At 39.2% G+C, this 20,660-nt stretch overlaps 1 protein-coding gene across 1 annotated transcript in view; it reads left to right on the top strand.

Annotated features, from left to right (window-relative positions):
• plpp4 (phospholipid phosphatase 4) overlaps positions 1–20,660 on the top strand; it is a 43,692-nt gene that overhangs the window by 11,989 nt on the left and 11,043 nt on the right. The window contains exons 2-5 of the mRNA XM_053333013.1: positions 9,117–9,225; positions 15,940–16,030; positions 19,187–19,250; positions 19,432–19,556. Coding sequence (XP_053188988.1) covers positions 9,117–9,225; positions 15,940–16,030; positions 19,187–19,250; positions 19,432–19,556 — 389 coding nt within the window. The remainder of the gene's footprint in view (positions 1–9,116; positions 9,226–15,939; positions 16,031–19,186; positions 19,251–19,431; positions 19,557–20,660) is intronic.

The raw sequence follows: 20,660 nt of genomic DNA, 5'->3' as shown, positions 1-20,660 counted from the left end.
AGCACGACAACACTGATAAATGTCAGCCTGATGTTGCAGTCCCGTATCTGTGTCCAACATCACAGCCGCGTGTGAGCAATCAGGGTGTCTCTGTCGACATATTTCCACCTCCCTTCGTCTGTCACTCTCTCTGACACTCAAAGCAAAGTTACCCTGATGCCTAACTTAATAACCTCCACACACAGCCAAAAGCACACACACACACACACACACACACATACACAAACACCCCAGAGTGTCTTTACACCCCCACTGTAAAGCTTCGGCTGAGATTTGAATCAACGGGTGCTCGCCTTGAGCTAAAAACAAACATTCCCTCACCTCTGAGATGACCGTCCATGTCACTTGTTGTGCATGCAGAATTAATTATCTGTGCCTGAGCAGACTTCTTTTTATTTTTTGATTATCATCAGTTTCAAAGTGGGGGAAATGTAGTGGAACTCAGATTTTGACCTTAGATTAGATTAAAGCATTTTCAAGGATAACTGATAAATGCATACAGTCATTTCTATGTGTATTCACCCTTCAATGACTGCAGTTTAGACAAAGGTCACAAGATAATTACATAACACTAGATTGAGTGTAGATGGAATGAACTCTTGTCCTAATATATAAAGTTATTAAAGGAACAATCCACAATAAATCACTTTAGCGCTGTTAATAAAGCTGTTGATGTATCTGGAAAGTGTGGGCAGCAGTAGAGTTTGGGAGCAAAAGTGTCTCTCCAAAACATTAATGGTTACAATTGCTGTGAATTACGGAGAAAATTCTTTTTATAGACATTTTGAAATCATTTTTTGAAGAAAGAGCTACGCTGTATGTCAGATAATAGCCTCAGTAGAATGACATTTTACTCAAAACAGGCATTTTGAGTTGATTGCAAATTACTTTTTCTCATCATCACTGCAATCCACAGTTAAATGGATGATATACCCAAATAATAGGCATGGATTTATTGCATTTACAACAACACATCTTCATGATTAAATGACCATAGGTCGATTGTACGGTGCACTCCAGAGCGACCCATATGAGCGCCTCCATTGGTGCTTTCCATAACAAACAGTTACAAAACACTGTCAAAAAATAATGATATTGATGGTGTGGTAACACTGTGGTTAAGGTCTGGTTAGGTTCAAGCACCAAAAACACTTGGCTTGGGTTAGAAAAAATCATGGTTGGAGTGAAATTGATCATTTGAAATGTTGTGTGGGTAAGAATTACTAAAGTTAGGCAACCTCCGTCGTCCTGGCAACAGTAGTCACCACCACAGTCATAATTATGGTTTTCAAAACAAATTCCCGACTCAAAGTTGGAAACAGGAGGCGAGCAGCGGTCTCCTGCAGCTAAATCATACACCCAACCTGCCTCTTTGTTATATTTGTCACCTAATATAGACGTCATCTGAACTGCATCACTTTACTAACTATACCTTTCTTTTTGTTATGGACTGTGTTATTCTACATTTTGAGAAATATGCCTATTCACTTTTTTTCTAAGAGTTAGATGAAAGGATCAATAGCACTCTCATGTCTTTGCTTTAAGTATATAGCTGGAGACAGGAGGCGATTATGGTAGCTTAGCATTAAAAGCAGGAAGCACTGAAAACAGGGGGGATATAGCCACATTGCAAGTTCTATATAAGAGCATCCAAGGGTGACATTTTACTCTATACAGTGCAATCGAGAGAAAGAAAAGCTCAACAAATCTGATGAGCTGACGCCAATGGGCCGTTAAAGTCGATGCATTTACTCTGCAAGCTCAATGAACATAAGCCTGGGACCTGTGGAGCATTTGCAAAGCCTGCTGGCAAATCATCTATGCGCAACAGCCTGGCTCCTTGCTTTCCTGCTGAGGGTTGGAAACTTATCTCACCATGCCCCCCCACCATGTTTCCTTGATTCCCCAATCCCCCCTATATCCCCGGGCCATGTCCTGCCAGCTTCAGACCACTGCATTTCCTAATGTCTGTCTCAAATAAGGGACTCTGACCTTTCTGAAAGTGGCTCCAGGGCATTTATTGTGACCAGACACCTGTAGTCTGACTCAGCCATTCCTCATCTTGCTTCTCATTATACTAATACGCCCTCTTGAATATATAAAAATAATATAAAAATTTAAGTAAGAAAACCTTTCCTCCATATCCCCCACCAGCATTTTGCGTGACAAGCAAAGGATGGTGTCTTCTTTTTTATATATATTTTTCCTTCCTCTTTTAGCCAACTTGAGAAGGGATATCTCTAGGGAAGCCAGAGCAAGCTGAGTGTCACTCAGCATCTATCCTGCTCCCCTCAAGTCTGCCCCTGCTTTGTGACAGGATCGGTGCTGTGCATTCCTGACACGTTCGGTCAAGGCCCTGACTGTAAGCACTAACACACACAGAGATGGAGAGAGAGAAAGAGGGGATGTGACATTTATTGCTCACGCAGATTTCTGACTTGCATAGCAGAGTAAGTATAAAGAAGACACCAGCGAAATACTTAATGGTTGTTTTGAACACATCTCAGTAATTATCTTGATTTAACGTGATTATATTAGCTTTGTAATTTGCTCTATGGGAAATTTAGATGAGGGTATTAATATTACAAGTGTATTTTTCCCTGGAGCAGGTGTATGAATGTTGTTTCTACTGTAGTATAGTCTCCAAAAGCCTTTTATAGCCTTTACATTTATTGACATAATGCTTCCTTTACACCCAGTTACATACTATTTCTGTGCATTTTTCTGCAGTTTGCTCTTTTTAGCCAAAAAAATACAGCATCATGTCATAATTTTAGGTTTCTCAAAACCAAATAGAATCAGCCAGTTAGATTATTACTTTCCTGATTGAAACGACCAATCCTAAAATGCTCAGTTAAGCCTCAGCCCTTTCATAATCAACACCACTCGTAGACACACATTAGTTGTCAATTCAGCAGTGCTCTGATCTATGGGTCCAATAATCAAGTAAAAACATATAATTAAATAAAAAATGTACCCTCAGTCCGTCAGTGTGCCCCCCCCTTTCTCCACTATGACCAACCTCTAATTGAATTGAGCTTTATTAAATCACAGATACCCGCTTGTCTTTATTTTAATCCAGTTTTGCCAGAAGAGTAAGATTTGATTTTGCCGGAATAGCAAATGCCTGTTTTTTTTTCCGTTTTTTTTCGTGTGCGAGAGTAAGAAATGATAATTTAAGCAAAAACCTGTGCTGCTCTACTTCCAGCAGTGTTGAGTGTCTAAGTTTCTGAATATGTGACAGACCGTGGCTCACCTGCTGTGGCTGTCATCCATAAGTCATTACATTTTTTCTCTGCTGTAGGTTAAAACATTGTAGCAGTACATTTCACAGATGCACGTCTCCAGAAGGCAGATGGAAAGAAGCAACACTATGAAAGAATTAACATTTTACCATATTCCTTTAAGACCTGAAAAATCTGTTTAAAAACTGAGTTCATGGTGTATTTTACATGTATTTTAGGAACAGCTGTGCAATCTTATTCAATTCACAGTAACCCAGCGGCTAATATTGCTTTTGTAATGATACTGTGGGGCTTGCCAAATTGTTCAACACGGTACGCAGCAGAAAGTGCATAAATTGTGTACATTTCTTTAATATTCAAACATTATTCTATTCTACTTTCAGCTTTAATTAATTGCAACCTATCTTGCTCATTTTCATAATGTTGCTGCCTGTCTGATCCTTCATGCAAATTAAAACATTAAATCATGCACTGTTTGTGAAGTGAGGTCAAATCAGCTTTATGAGAATTTTTCACAAATCCATAAATAGAGAAGGAGAGAAAAACCCAACAAACTAAGATCAAACATTTTGATCAAGCGCATCAATAACAATTCAATAAAATGAAAAGGTTGTTTTTCGACATTTTGGGGAAGCTAATTTTACAGTCTGAGCCTAATCACCCTTATAATTTGAAGCTGGACTGCACAACAACCAAAGGCTTCAGCTCAGAGAAACTAGAGCTTAGAGGTGTTGAATGCCTGTCAAAGCAGTATGTTGCTGATTTGGCCACTCCAGATCAACCCGTCTGTCTGCCAGCCTCCTCATGGGACAAAACTGGGATAGAAACCAGGCAGCCAAGAAGAGTCTTCTCTAATACTCCCTTGCTTCATATCTCTTAACATCTCTCCTCCTCCAATATTTATTCTATTTTTACCATCAATTTAGATCTAAAACATATTAAGGCCTAAGCTGTCATCGTCCACCACTGTCAATTTTGCTCTATTGAACAACCCTTGTTCTCCTGTTGCATTTGATGGCACGTAAGAGGAGGAATGGGAATCCACCAGTGGTAAATGAACCAGAAGATGCACTGAACAGAAAACGATGGGAATTTCCCTCTGGGCTCAATACAACCTCTAGTCCTAATCGCTTGTAAATCTCATAAGTCATTTTTCAATAGCTCCCTGCTATATGATTAAATAACTGGAGTAATAAGAAGGCGGTGACATGTCGGTGCTCTCAAACTAAAAGAAAGGCAGTGATGATTGCCCACTTCTGATCTGGTGGGAAAAAGTGATTTCAGACTCTGATGTGGCAGATGGTCAGCTCCAATTGTATGTCCCCAAGTCCCTTTTGCTCACTCCTACAGTGCTAGCCAAGCTGATGGGCGCAAATGCAATCAAATGGACACAGAGCTTGGAAATCTCATCTTTTTAAAAGTGTCCCTGGGTTGAAGCAGGTACTGTAGCAGTCCTACCTGTGAAATCCCAGTGCAAAATGTGACACATTGAGCTAAACAGTCTAACCCTTCACGCTTAGGAAGGGCGACACTTGCCCCGAGCTAACTGTTAGACATTTGAGCAGACCTCTCGCTCTGTGCTTTTTGCGCCTGTGTGTCGAGAACATTGTAAGTCTCCCTGATATTTTCCATTCCCCTTGAGAGGTGAAGGTCACACGCTCTGTCTGCTAAGTGAGCGATGCAGTGTAAGAGCTGCGCCGTGGCCTCTTGCACCTGTAGATAAATGCTGTGTGACTGTAGTTTAATAAGAGCTTTGGGGCGTTTGGCTCAGGCTCGGCCAACTCTTGCTAGCAGATATAATGCGATCAATATTGATCCAGACTCTCAGCTTCTATTTGGATGTATCTGTGATAGGATGATGCATGAGTACACTCACACCAACACATGCACACACACACACACATAGAGATACACACAGACATTCAGCCAAAAGATTACTTTCAGACTTAGTTTCATGAAAATGGGAGTTTGCCTGAAGTTAATCCAACTATTCCACTTTTCTGTATGCCTAATTGCTTGGGAGCGTATCTAACTAATTAAGGAGGAATTCCACTTTTTTTTTCTTTTTCTTTTTTAACTTTCTGTCATGGTGGCACAGCTGAAAATATGTATTCCCGAGGCCACAGCCATAGTTTCTCTCCACAGTGCATTGTAAATCAAGGGCTTTCAAATTAGCTGCCTGTATTGTTCTTGATGGCGTTGTGTGCTAAATCTCCACTGTGTTTCAGCAGGGAGCGACGAGAGAGTGAGGAGATGTCGAGAAATGATTCAGTTTTATTTCCTTGGCTGTGGCTGTGCTCATCAGATTTAGAATATGCATCAAGCAGAGATGGATAGGAATTGGTGATGATAAATTGGCCCAATTGCAGAACTTAATGAAGAGGAACAAGGGGAAAAAAGCAAAAAAAAAAAGTTCTCGAGTTAGAAAAGGTCAGATGGGGCGATTTAAAGCCAAGACTAAAGGCTTGTTATGGTCTGCCTGCTTGTGGGAATTAATGTGAATCTATGTGACATACACTGTGTCCACTGAGCATAAATGACTCTCACAATTAAATGATGCGCAGAAAAACAAATTTACTCATTGCTGTGCATCTCTAACATTTTTAAAAAGTTTAACGTCAACATTAGTTATCTCAAGAACGTCGTATATCTCCCTTGAATACTTTGGTTGTCAGTTAAACTATAATGTTTTGGTCTCTATGGAAGCCAATAAGCCTTTTACTCACTGCACAGACCAAACAGATAGCTGATAAAAAAGAATGAGGCACTCCCCAGGCAGCCAGCAGGAGGTGCTGAGTTCAGGGCCTTTTGTGTGCCTCCTGTTTATGTGCACTTGGACAGCTCATCTACTCTGGCTGGAGTTTGTGTCAGAAGGGCTCTGGTCTCTTTGGAGCACAGACAGCAGTCTGCCTTTGTAGAAAAAAAAAGTTTAGATCTATTTTTTTAAGCTTGTTTAGATGCATTCTGGGGATATTTCCTACATGGTTTCTCTCAGTTAATATTCTCTTGTCTCTTCTCAATGTCATCAAGCCTGAACCTGAACATAAGCCACAAATAATAGCCAGATAGTACAACATTTTACTTGACACTCTGAATATGTCAATTCGGAGTTAGTTTCTACTATAATACATCCGCATTACCACCCTCCACCAGTTTTGTTTCACTTGATTACAAATTATTCACCAGCAGGATAAATTGGGGTGCATGCTGTGTATGTCATTACCTCTTCAAGCTCTGTCATTAGCTTTACTAATGTGACTGTAATCCACATTGCCCTTCCTCTTTCACACGAGGAAATGTTGCCTCTGCCACCAGCTGTAAATGATACACTTCCTACTGCTTTCATCTCGGCCCGTAAATTGCAATAAAAGTAAAATTAATTTCCACAAAGGCCAGACACATCTATCCATGTGGTTGGACTCAAGGATGAAGGCATGATTAATTCCAACTGTGTTTGACGCTCGGCGCCTGGAGCCCTTAAAGCACATCTAAACCATATTGGAGTCTTTCTTTTAATAAAATTTAAAGTTGGAAAAGAGAAGATGAGGCAAAAATTTCAATCTGAATTTTCGACCGAGGAGGAATCCTTCGAGGGATGGGATTGATTTGAAGAGATTTGATACAAGTTTTCCAAAAGACGGAGGAATATTATTACATCTCTAAAAGGCATTTCAATTTTGAGCTTATGAAAGTAATCATGCGCAGCAAACATTGTGATGGAGAAAATACCTGTTTTATGATATATAATACCTATTTTCCTTGCTAGCCATATACAGTACAAAGCATTTTTTAATAACATACTGTATTTTCTAACATTTGTATTTGTATGAATGGATGTCGGCGATTAAAACCAGATAAAACTGCCAATTTTTCGATAAAGATCAACATGTCTCTTTACTGCAGGAATTGTGTGCATTCTGACCTGAAACCATGAAAGCAAGACTTGTGCAGATTAATGTTATCTGTGTAGTTACCTCAGGGGAGCGTGTGCCTCAAACTCATTAAGATGTTAGGGTTGGATGCAAGATAAGCCTCAGCAGAGTGACAGGTGGACCACTGCAGTATTTAATGACCTGGGAGTTGTTCATGTGTTAGTTAAGGTGGGGTTCTGCCTTGACTGCCTCTATCTGGCTATGCTCTATCTCTCTGCTTTTAATCCCCTCAGGACTTAAACAACATTCCCTGTCATGAGCAAAGGAGCTGAAGAAGATAGAACAAGCTGGGAAAATAGAGTAATTCTTGAAGCATATTGCGTGTGATTAGCATGGTGTCATTTATTGTGCACCACATACCATAAATGTTGCCGAGGTGAATCACAAACATGAAGTCAGCAAGGTGTAAAATGAGCTCGTACTGATTAGTCTCCTCTCATGCAAAACACATCAGAATGCATTATCAACAACAGATAGACTTTCCAAAGTGTATAATACACTGCATATCTTTATAGGAGATTAAAGAATTGTAATTGATTTTTTTTTTGGTCATTTAAAGACAGGGTGGAAACAACAAACATACCGAATATTCCTTCTTTTTATGTAAGAAAGGTTTGTGGAGGAGTCACGTGCCTTTCGGCTAATGACCGCCTTTCAAATCTCCACAGATTCACACTGAGGAGCTGCACATCAGCCAAGATATCCACACACTTCTGCCGCTGGCCAGCGAGCAGCTCCACTGGAGCAGATGTGTGATAAATGCCTTGCTGAAGGGCATGTGGTTGTTTGGGAGACCATTACTCAATCATTATTTCCACCTAGATTGAAGCAATTCATCTGTGAACTGCTGGACCTAAAGATGAATCCCCTTAGGTTCCACATGCTATCATTTATCGAGGTCTTTTACCAAGTTTTTTCAACATTGTAAGACACGTTGTAGTAATTTAGAATGATTTGTGTTTTTGGTTTTATGTTACATGCTAGATTTACTTAACTTTAGCTATAGGCTATCAACCATTTATCCATTCCTATTTAAACTGTTTGTTTCTTCTGCTTATAGTTAACCAACTCTTTATGCACTGCCTCTAACTACAATAACTTGGTTTGGTCATTCAGTACGACATTTCAACCTTGCCCATTACCATTAGCTGTCTGTTTCAACTATCTATCCATTACACCTAGTTCAACTTATCTATTTCTATTTACTCCGTTTAGCTATCTACTATATTCATGCATTAGTTTTAGCTACAAATATTTAACTATGTATCCACTATTTTTTGTTTTGCTGTTTTCAGGGTTGTCAGACTTTTGTTTTTGCACTAACTTTGAGGGTGCAACTGAACTTTTCATTTCTTTTTGAGCTTACATGAGCTATTTCATCCAGTAACTGAAGGCACACACACAGAGAGATATAAAATATCCTCCAAAGACAACATTCCTCTAATAATGTTTGCTTTTACTTACTGGAAGATAATATCCCAGCAACGCCGTCGTTTCTAGCAATATTTATGCTGCGAGTTTTTGGACATTATGGCCCTAGGAGGTAACTCACAGCCCAACTGCAGAAACAGAGCAGCCTATTGAATTGTTTTAGAGTGCGGTGACAAAAAGCCTTTGTTGAGACGACAGAGAACAAGGTCGCATCTGACAGATCGCTTGGTGCTCAGGGAGAGGCTAGAGGAGGCAGGAGCATGCTAATTTGTTCCCACAAGAGTGTGAGACAGCAGGGCTCTTCAGTGCAGGTGATCTCAAGTGAAGTCGCCCTGCTCACACGCTCTCTGCTCTGCTTATCGGTGTGGAAGATCCAACAGGTTCACAGTAAAAAAAAAAAAAAAGTCATGTGATATGTTGGCTGTGTCCTGCACTGTGTAAATGCATCTGATAAATGTCTTAATCTCTATTGGAAACGATTAACTGATCAATTTGTTCTTTGCTGCAGATTCACAGAATTCCTGGAGCCCTTTGAGAGAGTGATTCAACCAGAGGAGCTTTGGCTCTATAAGAATCCTCTGGTTGAGTCAGACCACATTCCCAAGAGGGTCATGTTTGTAAGTACCTCCTGTCTAATTATGCTTTTCCTCTTATTACAGCCTTGATTGACACTAAATTATTGCTTTCCTCATGAACCACATCCACATTAATTCTTAATCTGTGAGACGAATAAATCTTCCAATTAAGACAATCAATACTATGAAGCCTTTTCTTTCCTCTGTTGAGGTGAGGTCTGAATTACCTTGATATGAGTGGGGCTTTACAGAACTGTGGTGATTAAGCACTTCCATTGTAAATAGCATCTTTCTTTGGACAGAAATAAGCAGCACATGGTTAAGATGAAGTCCTAAGCAATATAGCATGAACTGAAAACATTTTTTTTTCTCTGGCTCATGCTATAAACACAGAGCAAATAACCTACAGTAAAGAATCTCTTGGCAAACACTTCTACCCAGCACATATTGAAGAGTCTTTCGTCAGCAACCACCACTGGCTTCAGCACATTTAAAAAACAGCCTTCTGGGCATTCCAGAGCTCTCTCTAATATTGCTGTGAGTCATACATTGCTTTCACACTCAGATGGCGAACACTAGATGGTCCCATTTTCAAAGAGTGATTATGGAAAAAACAGAACAACAACAAGGATGCCCAAACAAAACCAGGTGTTGTAAAAACAGAAACACTCTTTCAATTATTTCCATCTGCCACCAACATCTAGACCTTCTAATGGCATGCAGTTTCTTTGGGAAACAATTCTAACAGAATATGGTTAGCATGTTTATTTTCTTTCCTGCCAGAATTTAGATGAGAAGATTCATTTGAGATTTAAGATTCCTTATATCTGCACAAAAACTATGTTGCAATGAGAAGGCAATTAGCCCTGCTTAGCAGAAAGGCAAGCAAGCAGCAGCAGCAGGGGGATACAGCTAGTCTGGCTTTGCTTAAAGTTCAAAGTACACCTATAGCAGCAAGTCTAAATCTCACTAATTAACATGTTTTATCCTGTTTGTTTAATCCATAAACAAACAGAAACATAAACACAGCTAGTTGTGATTTTACAGAGACTTACTGGGTCATGTACTGTAACTTCTGACTGAACAGCAGCAGGAGCCATGAATTTCTTGAGTCTTGTTATCATAGTGAAGTTGCCAGGCAACCAGTGGGGCCCCTAGGAGGTCACAGCATCTGGTAAAAAAATATATGACTGGGTATGTATACATGACAGAGAGTTGCAACATGAAAGGACATTTTGAGCAGAATGTGCTCCATATAAAGCAGAACTACTGAATTAAGCTGTTATAATAGAATAACATCTTAATATATTTCCCATGCTAGTAGAAATTCAGAGTCTTGATTATGATGACAATTACATCATGTACCCTACACAATGTTTAATAAACTTGTTTTCTCTCATCACATCCAACAGTGATTAAACCATCTTTCAAAGATTTATTACCAATTTGTTATCTGGGGTGTTATTAGGACTATTATGTGGCAGCAGAGACGGTTTCTGTGACAAATGTAACTTCATTATAGCATTACAAATTCATTTCTTATCATTATACAAAAGATATCTACTTTGAATTAACTGGATACTTTTCACAATTTCTCAGAAAGGCTAGGCTGCACTAACTTGTCAGAAGACTTGGCAGGTATTCACTGTTCAATCGAAATATTAAACCAACTTTAAAGGCAAAGACTTTCCTGCCCATTGCTTGTTTAGCACACCCCTCAGCGAACTGACAGCATTTGATTGACTGGCGCTCCACTCCATCCTGTGCTCCTCCACACACATCAGTCATCTCATTATGTGCAGAAACAGCTGCAGAAAAGGTGGTGAACACTAACTGTCTGTCTTTCTAAGCTAAATAATGGCATCTAAACTTTAGTGTGTGCAATACTTTTTCCATTAAATTCAACATGGACAATATACTATCTATAAAGGCGTAGCTTAGCTCTACTTTATGATGTTTTGAAGCCTGCTTTGCCAGAAAATGGATTAACATAATAGGGATAAAACACTAGACTTTTTTTTTTTTTTTTTTTTTTTAAAGAGCTTTAAATTTCTCATCAACAAACAGATTGCTGGGTGTTTGTTAGAAGCATTAAGGCTTCACAAAGCAGTAAGCAGTAAGCACACACTCAAACATATACAAACAAATACAATTAAACTTCCTGTTCCGTTTGTCTGTGGTGCTGAAAATCCAAAAAAAAAAAAAAAAATCAATAGATAAGCCCTTGAGCTTGTCTCCAGCTTATCTGCACTCTATTATTTCTATATACCTTTTCCACATGTTTTATGATAAATGTTGACAGTTTAAATTAACTTCAATGTCCATGGATCTTTGTTGATGACAGGCCACTAAATAATGAGTGGGAGAGAGAGAGAGAGAGAGAGGCCCTTCCCCACATACCTCTTAAGAGGAAATGCTCCCGGCGCTGACACCCAGCAGTCAGGTTTCTTCAATGTCATTCCTCTGACAGTGTCCCTGAAGGTGTAGAGAATTTATCTGGCCATTAAAAATAGTACAGGGAGAGGATTAACATGAAGCCACTTTATGAGTCAATGCAACCTTATTTAAGATATACTGTATTAGTCATGAGGTAATCTTTGATTCACTCATTATGGGAGTAGCAGGAATATTCTCAGTGCTTGCTATTTATTATTGGGCTTAGTGGTTTTACAGTGCTAACCTCCCACGTTTCAGTCCATTGCATGAGTAAACAGGCTATTAGCATGCAAGCCCACAAATCAGTGTCTGAATGTTCCCATCTTCTGCAAAACATAATGTAATTAAGTTAAAACATTAAGGTAAGGTAGGTCAAACAGATTTTCCTATAGAAAGAAACTAGGAGGAGCTGAAACTAGGTAACAATAATATTGACTCAACTGCTGTATACTGAGTCATATTATTACTTTTGACTTATGACTTATTATTGAATCTGAAGACTGCAGATATGAGTTTAATCCACCCTCTTAGCAGGCACTTGGTAAAAGGTACAGATGAATTGTTTAATGAGATTTAAAGATGTGAAGATGTGTACAGAGTTCTTTCACCCACGAGAAAGAGACACGATCATTACAGCTATTCACATATTGTACATTCACATATCAAGAGACAAGTGACCTTTAAAGAGAAGTCTCAAAAATACTTCTAAACTGAAGTACATGCTTCAGTTTAAAAGCCTTCATACAAGAATTATGTAAGTTAACAGATATGGTTGCTCTATAGTAAGTATTTTAACCTCTGTATTATGCTCCTATAGGATTGCCAATGTATAATTTTAGTTTATGAAAAGAAATAAATAAGTAAAGTGAAAGAAAGGTGTAAATAAAGCCTCCAGATCACCTTCCAAAGTTGGACCGACTTTTGTGCTGTTTTTAGTTGTTTTGGCCTACAGACTAGTAAGCAGATATGAGAGAAAAAGAGGTATTTTTTCCACTGGCTTCCCTCATAATCTCGGTGATAAGCTGGGCTCAGCTGTGACTGACTGTCTTAAAGGGTGCCTTTTTTGGCAAATGTGACAGATGCCACTTGCTGCTGAGCTGTCACACATTGCTGCTGTAATCCATTTGACAGGGAAGATTTGAATGTGTAGAATATTTGCTCTGATGTCTCTTTGTTGTTTCTTGCAAACACTCCACCTGTTTTGCTGGTGTGACTTATACAAGTTAGTCATTCTGGTCACGATACAGTATACAGTAAATACATTGGAGCGTGATGACACATTTCATCTCCCTCCCCCCCTAGTGTTTCCAAGTGGTATTATTGTTTGTGCTGCTGTCACAAAGACAACTGAATCACTTTCTATTTTCCCCAGAGTGTAAATTGAAAATGTCACAATTTTATATTGAATTTGGAAACAGGCAAAAACTGCCATAAAGACGTGCACTGCATAGTTATAACAGTTTGAATAATCTTATTACGTTGTACGAACAAGTAACTACAGCAGGGGTTGGCTTTGGGATGGAGGGGGGGATTAACTTTACAAGGAAAAAGGAGAAAAAGTGCAAGTTAATGTAGTGAGACATGAAAGCAGATAGAAATCATTTCTGTGTTTTGAGAAAAGTGAAGTGGGTTGGTATTATGTTTATAAAATGAAAGAAAGGGTGCAACAAACATGGTGACAGTATATTTTCTGTCTGTTGATTTTTATATGAACAAGTAGATCAGCCTGATAGCTCAACACAGTCAACTTGCAGACAATGTATTGAGACTGTGTTGAACAGCCAACCTGACTGAATAAAATGGATGTATTATAAGAGGTGGATACTGGACCAAAAATGGCACCTCATGCAATCCATTGAAAATTGCTCGGCTGACGCATACACCACACAAAGTTTCTTCCTTTGGCGTTCTGCAGCCCACTGAATATGTGCAGTGATGTTTTCCCCCATTGGCCTGTAGACTTTATGTTGTGATGATGTCACAGATTTTTAAATTGCTTTTCTTAGCTCGAGGAAAATGTTACCAATATAAAACCTCCATGGATCAAAAATTCATAAAACAAGGAGTCATAATTGACCTTGTTTGCAGTTTGAGGTGTCTTATCAATGGTTTTACAGACGTCTCTTTCACAATGGTGGCCTATGGGGAAAATGCTTTTTAGGCTGCAGGGGTATCTTTCACTGAAATATTGAGGGTCCACTGGGAAAAATTGGCTGCAAGGCTGAACAGCAAAGCACTATCCAGTAGCTGTTATAATACATTCATGCTGAATAGTGACCCAGTATTCTCTGGCTGAAGGGGTGGTAGCTTAGGTAACTGATTTCTAGAGGGATTTCTTCTTCTTTGCTACTGTATCTAGCGGGAAGAAAGAGCTCCATCATTTATTCAGGTAGTATACTCAATGCAACTAAAACATAGTGTACGTAGATATAGGTAGCGTTTCATCAGATATGCCTGTGCAATATTCTACATTTATCATAAAGCAATAACACAATAGAAAAAGTTTGGCCACTAACATATTATTATGAGATATAGAGAGAGATATATATGTGCAATGGTTGATGGTTCATTTTCCTGGCAAGATTATACCTGGTGGTGGACAGAATTGGATAGTGAAAGCGAGGCTTATAGGGACCCAATCTAAACACTGATGGTATCATTATTCTATAGCCTTTACACTGAGCAAACAACTTTTACTTCATAATGATAAGTTAAAGCCAAAAATGTTGTCTATTTCCACTTTCAAATGTCTTTGCAGTGTGTATAAGGCCTAGATTTTTCATCATATTGTTTATACTGTGGTTACAGTATGACATTTATTTAGTGTCAAAATCCATGCACATAAAAAACAAGTGTGTGCACGTGACATAAGCACACACAACAGTATCAGTGAGTGGAAATGCATCCTTGTGAGTGAGTATATGTCCACAAATGCAGTGCTGTGAACACAGGGCTGTGATGAGCGCAAGCTTGACAATTCCTATGTACTCACAACTGCTCAACAGTTGCTCCTTTGTCAAGTTGACTTTTGAGACTTCGGAGGCAGAGATGGAATCAACAGAGTCTGACGTCTCCACTCCTTCAATTGGTCACTTTGAGCACTGACCATGACCTTTAACTGGCTGTTTGATTTGATCACCGGCACAGTCAAAGACAGGCAGTTGCTTGAGACAGCAACCATTTGAGCTCTAAGCTGGATAGACAAAGTCAAAGGAAATAATCTTAAGAATGAGCTTTGGTCACACCAGTCTGAACAGTACATTAATCATCATGAATAAGCATGCTGCCGGTGGATGTGAGCATTGTGGACTACAGGATATGGGGGAGCATGTATTTTTATACTGTCCTAAATATCAACAAGAGAGAGATGCTTAAAATTACACTCCAAAGGAATCATATGACACTTGGTATTGTAGAAATATTGCAGAGGAGTTCAGGTGATGTACAGGGCTTTTTTCTTTCTTTTTTTTTAGAAAATACAGGAATTGAAGAATTGAATGTAATAATATAGTAACCGTTCTGATCTGAAGCTCTAAAATCCAGAAAGTGACGGTACTAAAATTTGTTTACCCACTGCCATTAAAAAGTCTCCAAAGTCTCAAAAGTCAGCTTTATGAGTGAATGACTCTCGCTCGTCACAGTCTACTGCTGGTGGGACTGCAGTTGTGCACACAGAACGAGGGCGCTTTTCCTTTCACAAATACTATTTGGTGCACTCATACCACGTGCACACGCCTGATTATTTTGTGTGCAGGTTTTGAGACTAATTAACACACTATGGTGACTGTTTGCATTCATGCATGTGAATCCAAGTGTGATTACAAGTTTGAATCCAGCTACTTCAAAGGGTACAGTGAGGTGCAAAATTAGTTTATAATTGGCAAAGAGATATACAGATTTACACGCGGTTGAACTGATGAGCAGTACTCAAGGGAAATTCAATTTGAGTGTTATAATAATGGAAGTAAGATCCAGCCCTTGTTTTTACTACCTCTGTTGCTCAAGGCAAAGAAAATATATTGAATTTGGCCAGAAAGTAATTAATACATTCTGAAGCATGATTATCTACATAGGTGCTGAGAAGGCCCAAATCGCTTTTTAAGTGAAGGGCAAAATTATGTTTCTGTGCACGTAGGAAATCCCACGAACAATAAAAAAGCCCCTTCAGTTTGCCTTGTTAATATTAACTCTGAATAATTGATAAGTTTATGTCATTCCCTGAGGCAGTCATTTTACGATGAACCGGTAAAACCCCATAGAGTGCTGCATCTCTAATATCATAGTGATAACTGTACACTTTTTGTCTTTGTTTCCTCACAGGCAATTTCATTCCTTACCCCACTGGCGGTGATATTTGTGGTGAAGATAATTCAGAGGACGGACAAGACAGAAATCAAAGAGGCATGTTTAGGTACGTGGAGCAAATTATTTGAAATGGTATATCAAAAAAAATGTTGCTCTGGCTTTCAATAGGCTATACAGAGGTGTTTTATACCATGGTTGCTGCACACACTGCAGTAATAAGAGCTTAAAACATTTTTTATAACAACCAGGCTCTTCTCTTTCTCATTTTCTTGCTATCAAATATCTTTCCTTGGGTTTACCTGGAAGCTACCTGGAGGCTAATTGGTCACTAAAAGTACTCTGGTGTGCTTTTTCAACTCTGTGATCTACTAGTACAGTCAATATGGTAGCATACTTAAGTTCATCTTCATAACAGGAGCTGTGAGTGCATACACCTATTTAAAAACGCATGCTATTTGTTCAATTTTCAAACAGCATCTGGGCACTTCTCTCATACAGACTTTCCCCCTTTGCCATTTTCCCTGAGTCGAGAGGTCTGTCGAGGCTTTTGGCACATCAGAGAGCATTAAGAAAGTTTAGCACAAATCCAATTAAAGTGACACAAAGAGATGAATCGGTTGGAGAGAGGGTAGCTCAGTGCATCTGTGTAGAGATTAGAGTGCTGTGTAGAACTTAACAGGCCCATTACTGCCTGCAGAGCAGCACTTCTATGAGGCTTTATTGGTGTACAGGAAAACAACATCACTCAGAAGAACAAAGAACATGAGGAAACCTATTATTCTGACAAGTTTCTACATGATCATACTGTAGTTTTGAACATAGCTCCAAAGTTACCTAATGAAAAGAAACACATCATGAAGGTAGATTTTTGGCGGGTGTGCAGTTAAAGAAAAAAAAAATATTTTTTAACTACCTATAGACCTTTTTTCCTGAGCTAAAAATCACATCACAGCAATGTAGCTGTGCCTGAATTCACACTAATTTATTAAGTTCAAAGTTCTCCCTGAGGGTCTTACAACTCTGAATGCATGAAACAAATTCTCAGATATAACTGTGTTAGCATAAATTAAAGTTTTTGAATTAGATTTTCATGCTTATAATACCAATGGGACTTAGGTTTGCTAATATATTGCATTTATTGTTTGCTTTTCTTCCATTTTCTTTGCAGGAAAATGCTATATCCCCTTTGTAGAGTTGTCTAATAACCCTTTATCACTCCCAAACTCCTGCAGCTTAATTGCTCAACTATCTGTTAGTCAGGATATAATGAGGCCATTTTGGAAGTTTGATTATATTTTCCAAAGAGAAAACAATGCAGAGATGAGTCTGCAGTGATTATTTTTAATTTTGGTTGCAAAGCAAGAAGAGTATTATTCATCATCTGAATGTGAACTCTGGAGGCTCACAGAGACATTACTGTTGGTGTGTATACTGTAGATGGAGTCATTTTCCAGTAAGTTAGACAATGAGAGAGTTATCAATAACAGGAGTTTGACTGGTCTCTGCAGTTTAGTGTGTCAAAGCTTTAACTATCTAAGAATGTTCAGCACAGTGTTGAAAAGATTTGGACTGCTGCCGTTATTTCAGAAGGATTTTTTTCCCTCAGAGAATCAACCAATTTTGGTAAAGAAATGGCAGTAGTGCAGTCTTTTCTCAATAGGTGTGTAATTTTCGGAAACTGTCTAGCAAACTCTGGGGTGCAAGTGCACATGGGTGTAAGCAATTTTGGTGGCCAGAGGTACAAGCACAATCCTGGAAGGTTGAACACTATTAGGAGGAAGAAGGGAAGAATGCAGTGTCAGCAGGTCCAGTTGTGGTAGGCTCTAAGTGATTGCCAATCATACACGCCCCTCCCTCCCTAAAGTAGCAGATAGAATGTGAGACCAGGCTAAACTGGTGAGGCAATGTGTCAGCACACATATACAACATCTTGCGTCAAGGGCAAATGACATGTTTTTAGAAGTTTGGCTAGCTAAACAAGCCCAGCTACATCGACACAGACTGGCTCGTTTGATGCCAGGCGCAAGTGTAAAATAATCAACTGCCAGTGCTACTGTGAGCTTTGGGATAGCGCTAGATTTATTAATATTTTAATGACCATCAGCAGACTGGACTTCATATGAATGAAGGCAACTTGAGCAATAGTGTATGTGCCAGGCGTCCTCAGAGCGAGAGGGATCTGACAAAGGGAACACATTGCAATTTAATGTCCCATATTTGAACTGGCCAAGCGGAACATGTCTCATTTTGGGCTTTCATCGGATCTGCACTGAGTTTTCCCAAATTAACAAGCTGTTAAATAATATTGACACTGTGCTCCTCTCAGCGGCTCAGGAACATAATACATTTGAGCGCTGGCAATGTGGGGCGAATTCAATTGGCCTGCAGACTATCGGGATTAACCTACAAGGGCAGGCACTCTGGCTAATGATTAGCCCCAGTGGTTTGCTTCATAGCTAATTAAGTCTACGTACAGTTACAGTGCAGTGCGTACCTGTCAACTGACTATAGTCCCCCCCTGCTCCACATTCCCAATGTTGAGCTGAAGCAGTAATTGCTTCACAGTCAAATTAGGCTCTAAGAAGGTGCAATATTTTTGTCACCACTTCTGAGAGGAGACTTTCTGCATCTTTCACTCCCTATTAAATATCTGATAGATGTTTAAAACTATAAAGCTGTCACAGATTTTTCTCATTTTGGTGACTATTTAAAAAAAAAATACATTTACTGTGTATTTAATGGGATGTGTGAATGTGACAGGTCAGGAATAGAGATGAATGGAATGAAAAATCTGATTTGATTTTAAAATATTTTCAAGAAAACATGTGCATGTATTTTTCTGTATATGTGTTTGTGTTTGTGTGTCTGTGTGTGTGTGTGTGTGTGTGTGTGTGTGTGTGTGTGTGTGTGCATGTGTGTGTGTATGATGCTTGTACAGTGTTTGAAACCTGCTTTCCACTGTAGCTTTGAATTTGTAAGAGGCTGTTTCACACACACACTGTAAATCCTGACAAGACAACCATCTGCCCAGCTGCAGGGGAAATTCCCATGGAGCTACTTGGCTGTTTTATTTGTACAATATGTCAGGAGAGTAAGCAACTTTCAAGACTGCACCTGGACTGCACTGATAGTAAAGTTAGTTCTACCACAGGCATCATAGTTTCTACGAAGCTGAACACAGTGTATTGAAAATGTTCTGTCAACCTCGATGAACCTCTGTGAGATGCTAATTTAACTGTGTGTCTCCATCTTTCCTCTGCAGCGGTATCCTTGGCTCTCGCCTTGAATGGAGTCTTCACAAATACTATCAAGTTGATTGTTGGCAGGTACTCTAAAAAAAATGTCATTTAAACAGGCTCTTTCAGCGATGATAAATGTTATGGTGGAAACTCTGCAGATTGCTCTTGAAAACACTATCATGAACATACCCAGAAAAAGAAAAAAAGAAATGGATTTCTCTCTATAATGGTGCTGTAACCATCTTTTGGATTGTTTTTGATTTCCCAGACCCAGGCCTGATTATTTCCAGCGTTGTTTCCCAGATGGACAAGTTAATGCGAAGATGCTGTGCACCGGAGAGCCAGATCTGGTCTCAGAGGGACGCAAGAGTTTTCCCAGTAGCCATTCCTCCTGTGAGTATCAGTCCGAGCAGATCATTGCCAGCACTCACAACACAGTGCCAAAAGATATACTACAGTACAGCTCACTTATTATTAAAACAGCACACAACTGTAATGCCTCACTCAGTTTGATCTCGATGCACTGAGCAACATTTCACCAAGGAGAAAATAATCCAGGTGTGTGCCGACTGGCTGTGAAAGTGGTGTTTGCTTCACATTTCATAGTAATGGTAATCTTGTTGTTGTGTCTCTTCAGAGTTAATTACAGCACCGATGACATCAACAGTACCAATAAGTTATCATTCAATTAACAGCTCCCGTAGCGGCTCATTGGGTAGCTCATGGGTATCATTGATTGAGTAAAGCATATTCATCTCATTCACTCGGTTCATGAATGTATACTCACTGTTTCGGCTTCATCAGACTTCATCCTGTTCAGCTGTGCAGACCGATGTGGGACACCGGATATCTTTTCAGCCATATTGCTTCCCAAGCTGTTTTCACTTCAGCAACACGTTAAATAATTCAGGTGTTTTCCTGTTGTCCAGCCGCTGAATACTAAGTATGCATGGAGTGTTTGCTGTGGGCCACACAGATGTTAGTGATGTTGAATAAATTCTCCACATTATAGGGTGCAGCAGACATGAAAGGATTGTATTTAAGAGGTGATATCTTTCAAAAAGCACCACTTGAAGTTAAGTTTATTTTATTTGACACGGACATCACAATAGCTTTGTAACTTTGTCTTACAATTATGCACGAGCACCAGATGCAGTGTACTTAGTGTTTCTAGTGAAATGCTAATTTACAACACCTGTCTACAGAAGGCTTCTTTTTTTTTTAGTTCAAAAAGAGGAAGAAAAAAAAAAGTTGTGAAAGGAAAATAAAAATGCATCCACAGAAGTTAAGGTGTGAAAGTATAGAGGTGTAAGGTGTGAGAACAATGTTGTTTATTTATGGCTTTTCTTTGGTTGAACAACTTTGGTTTACATCAAAACATAGTAGAGACTGCACGACTTTGACATTTCTTTTTCTCTCTTACTCTAGCCACTTAGAAAAGTCCACCAACAACGACATTCTTACTGAACCTCCTGATATCTTTTATGCAGAATGAAA

Source organism: Scomber japonicus, chromosome 14, assembly GCF_027409825.1.
Source record: "Scomber japonicus isolate fScoJap1 chromosome 14, fScoJap1.pri, whole genome shotgun sequence".
In the NCBI taxonomy this organism is placed as follows: Eukaryota; Metazoa; Chordata; class Actinopteri; order Scombriformes; family Scombridae; genus Scomber; species Scomber japonicus.
This window is presented reverse-complemented; position numbering and strand designations above follow the sequence as displayed.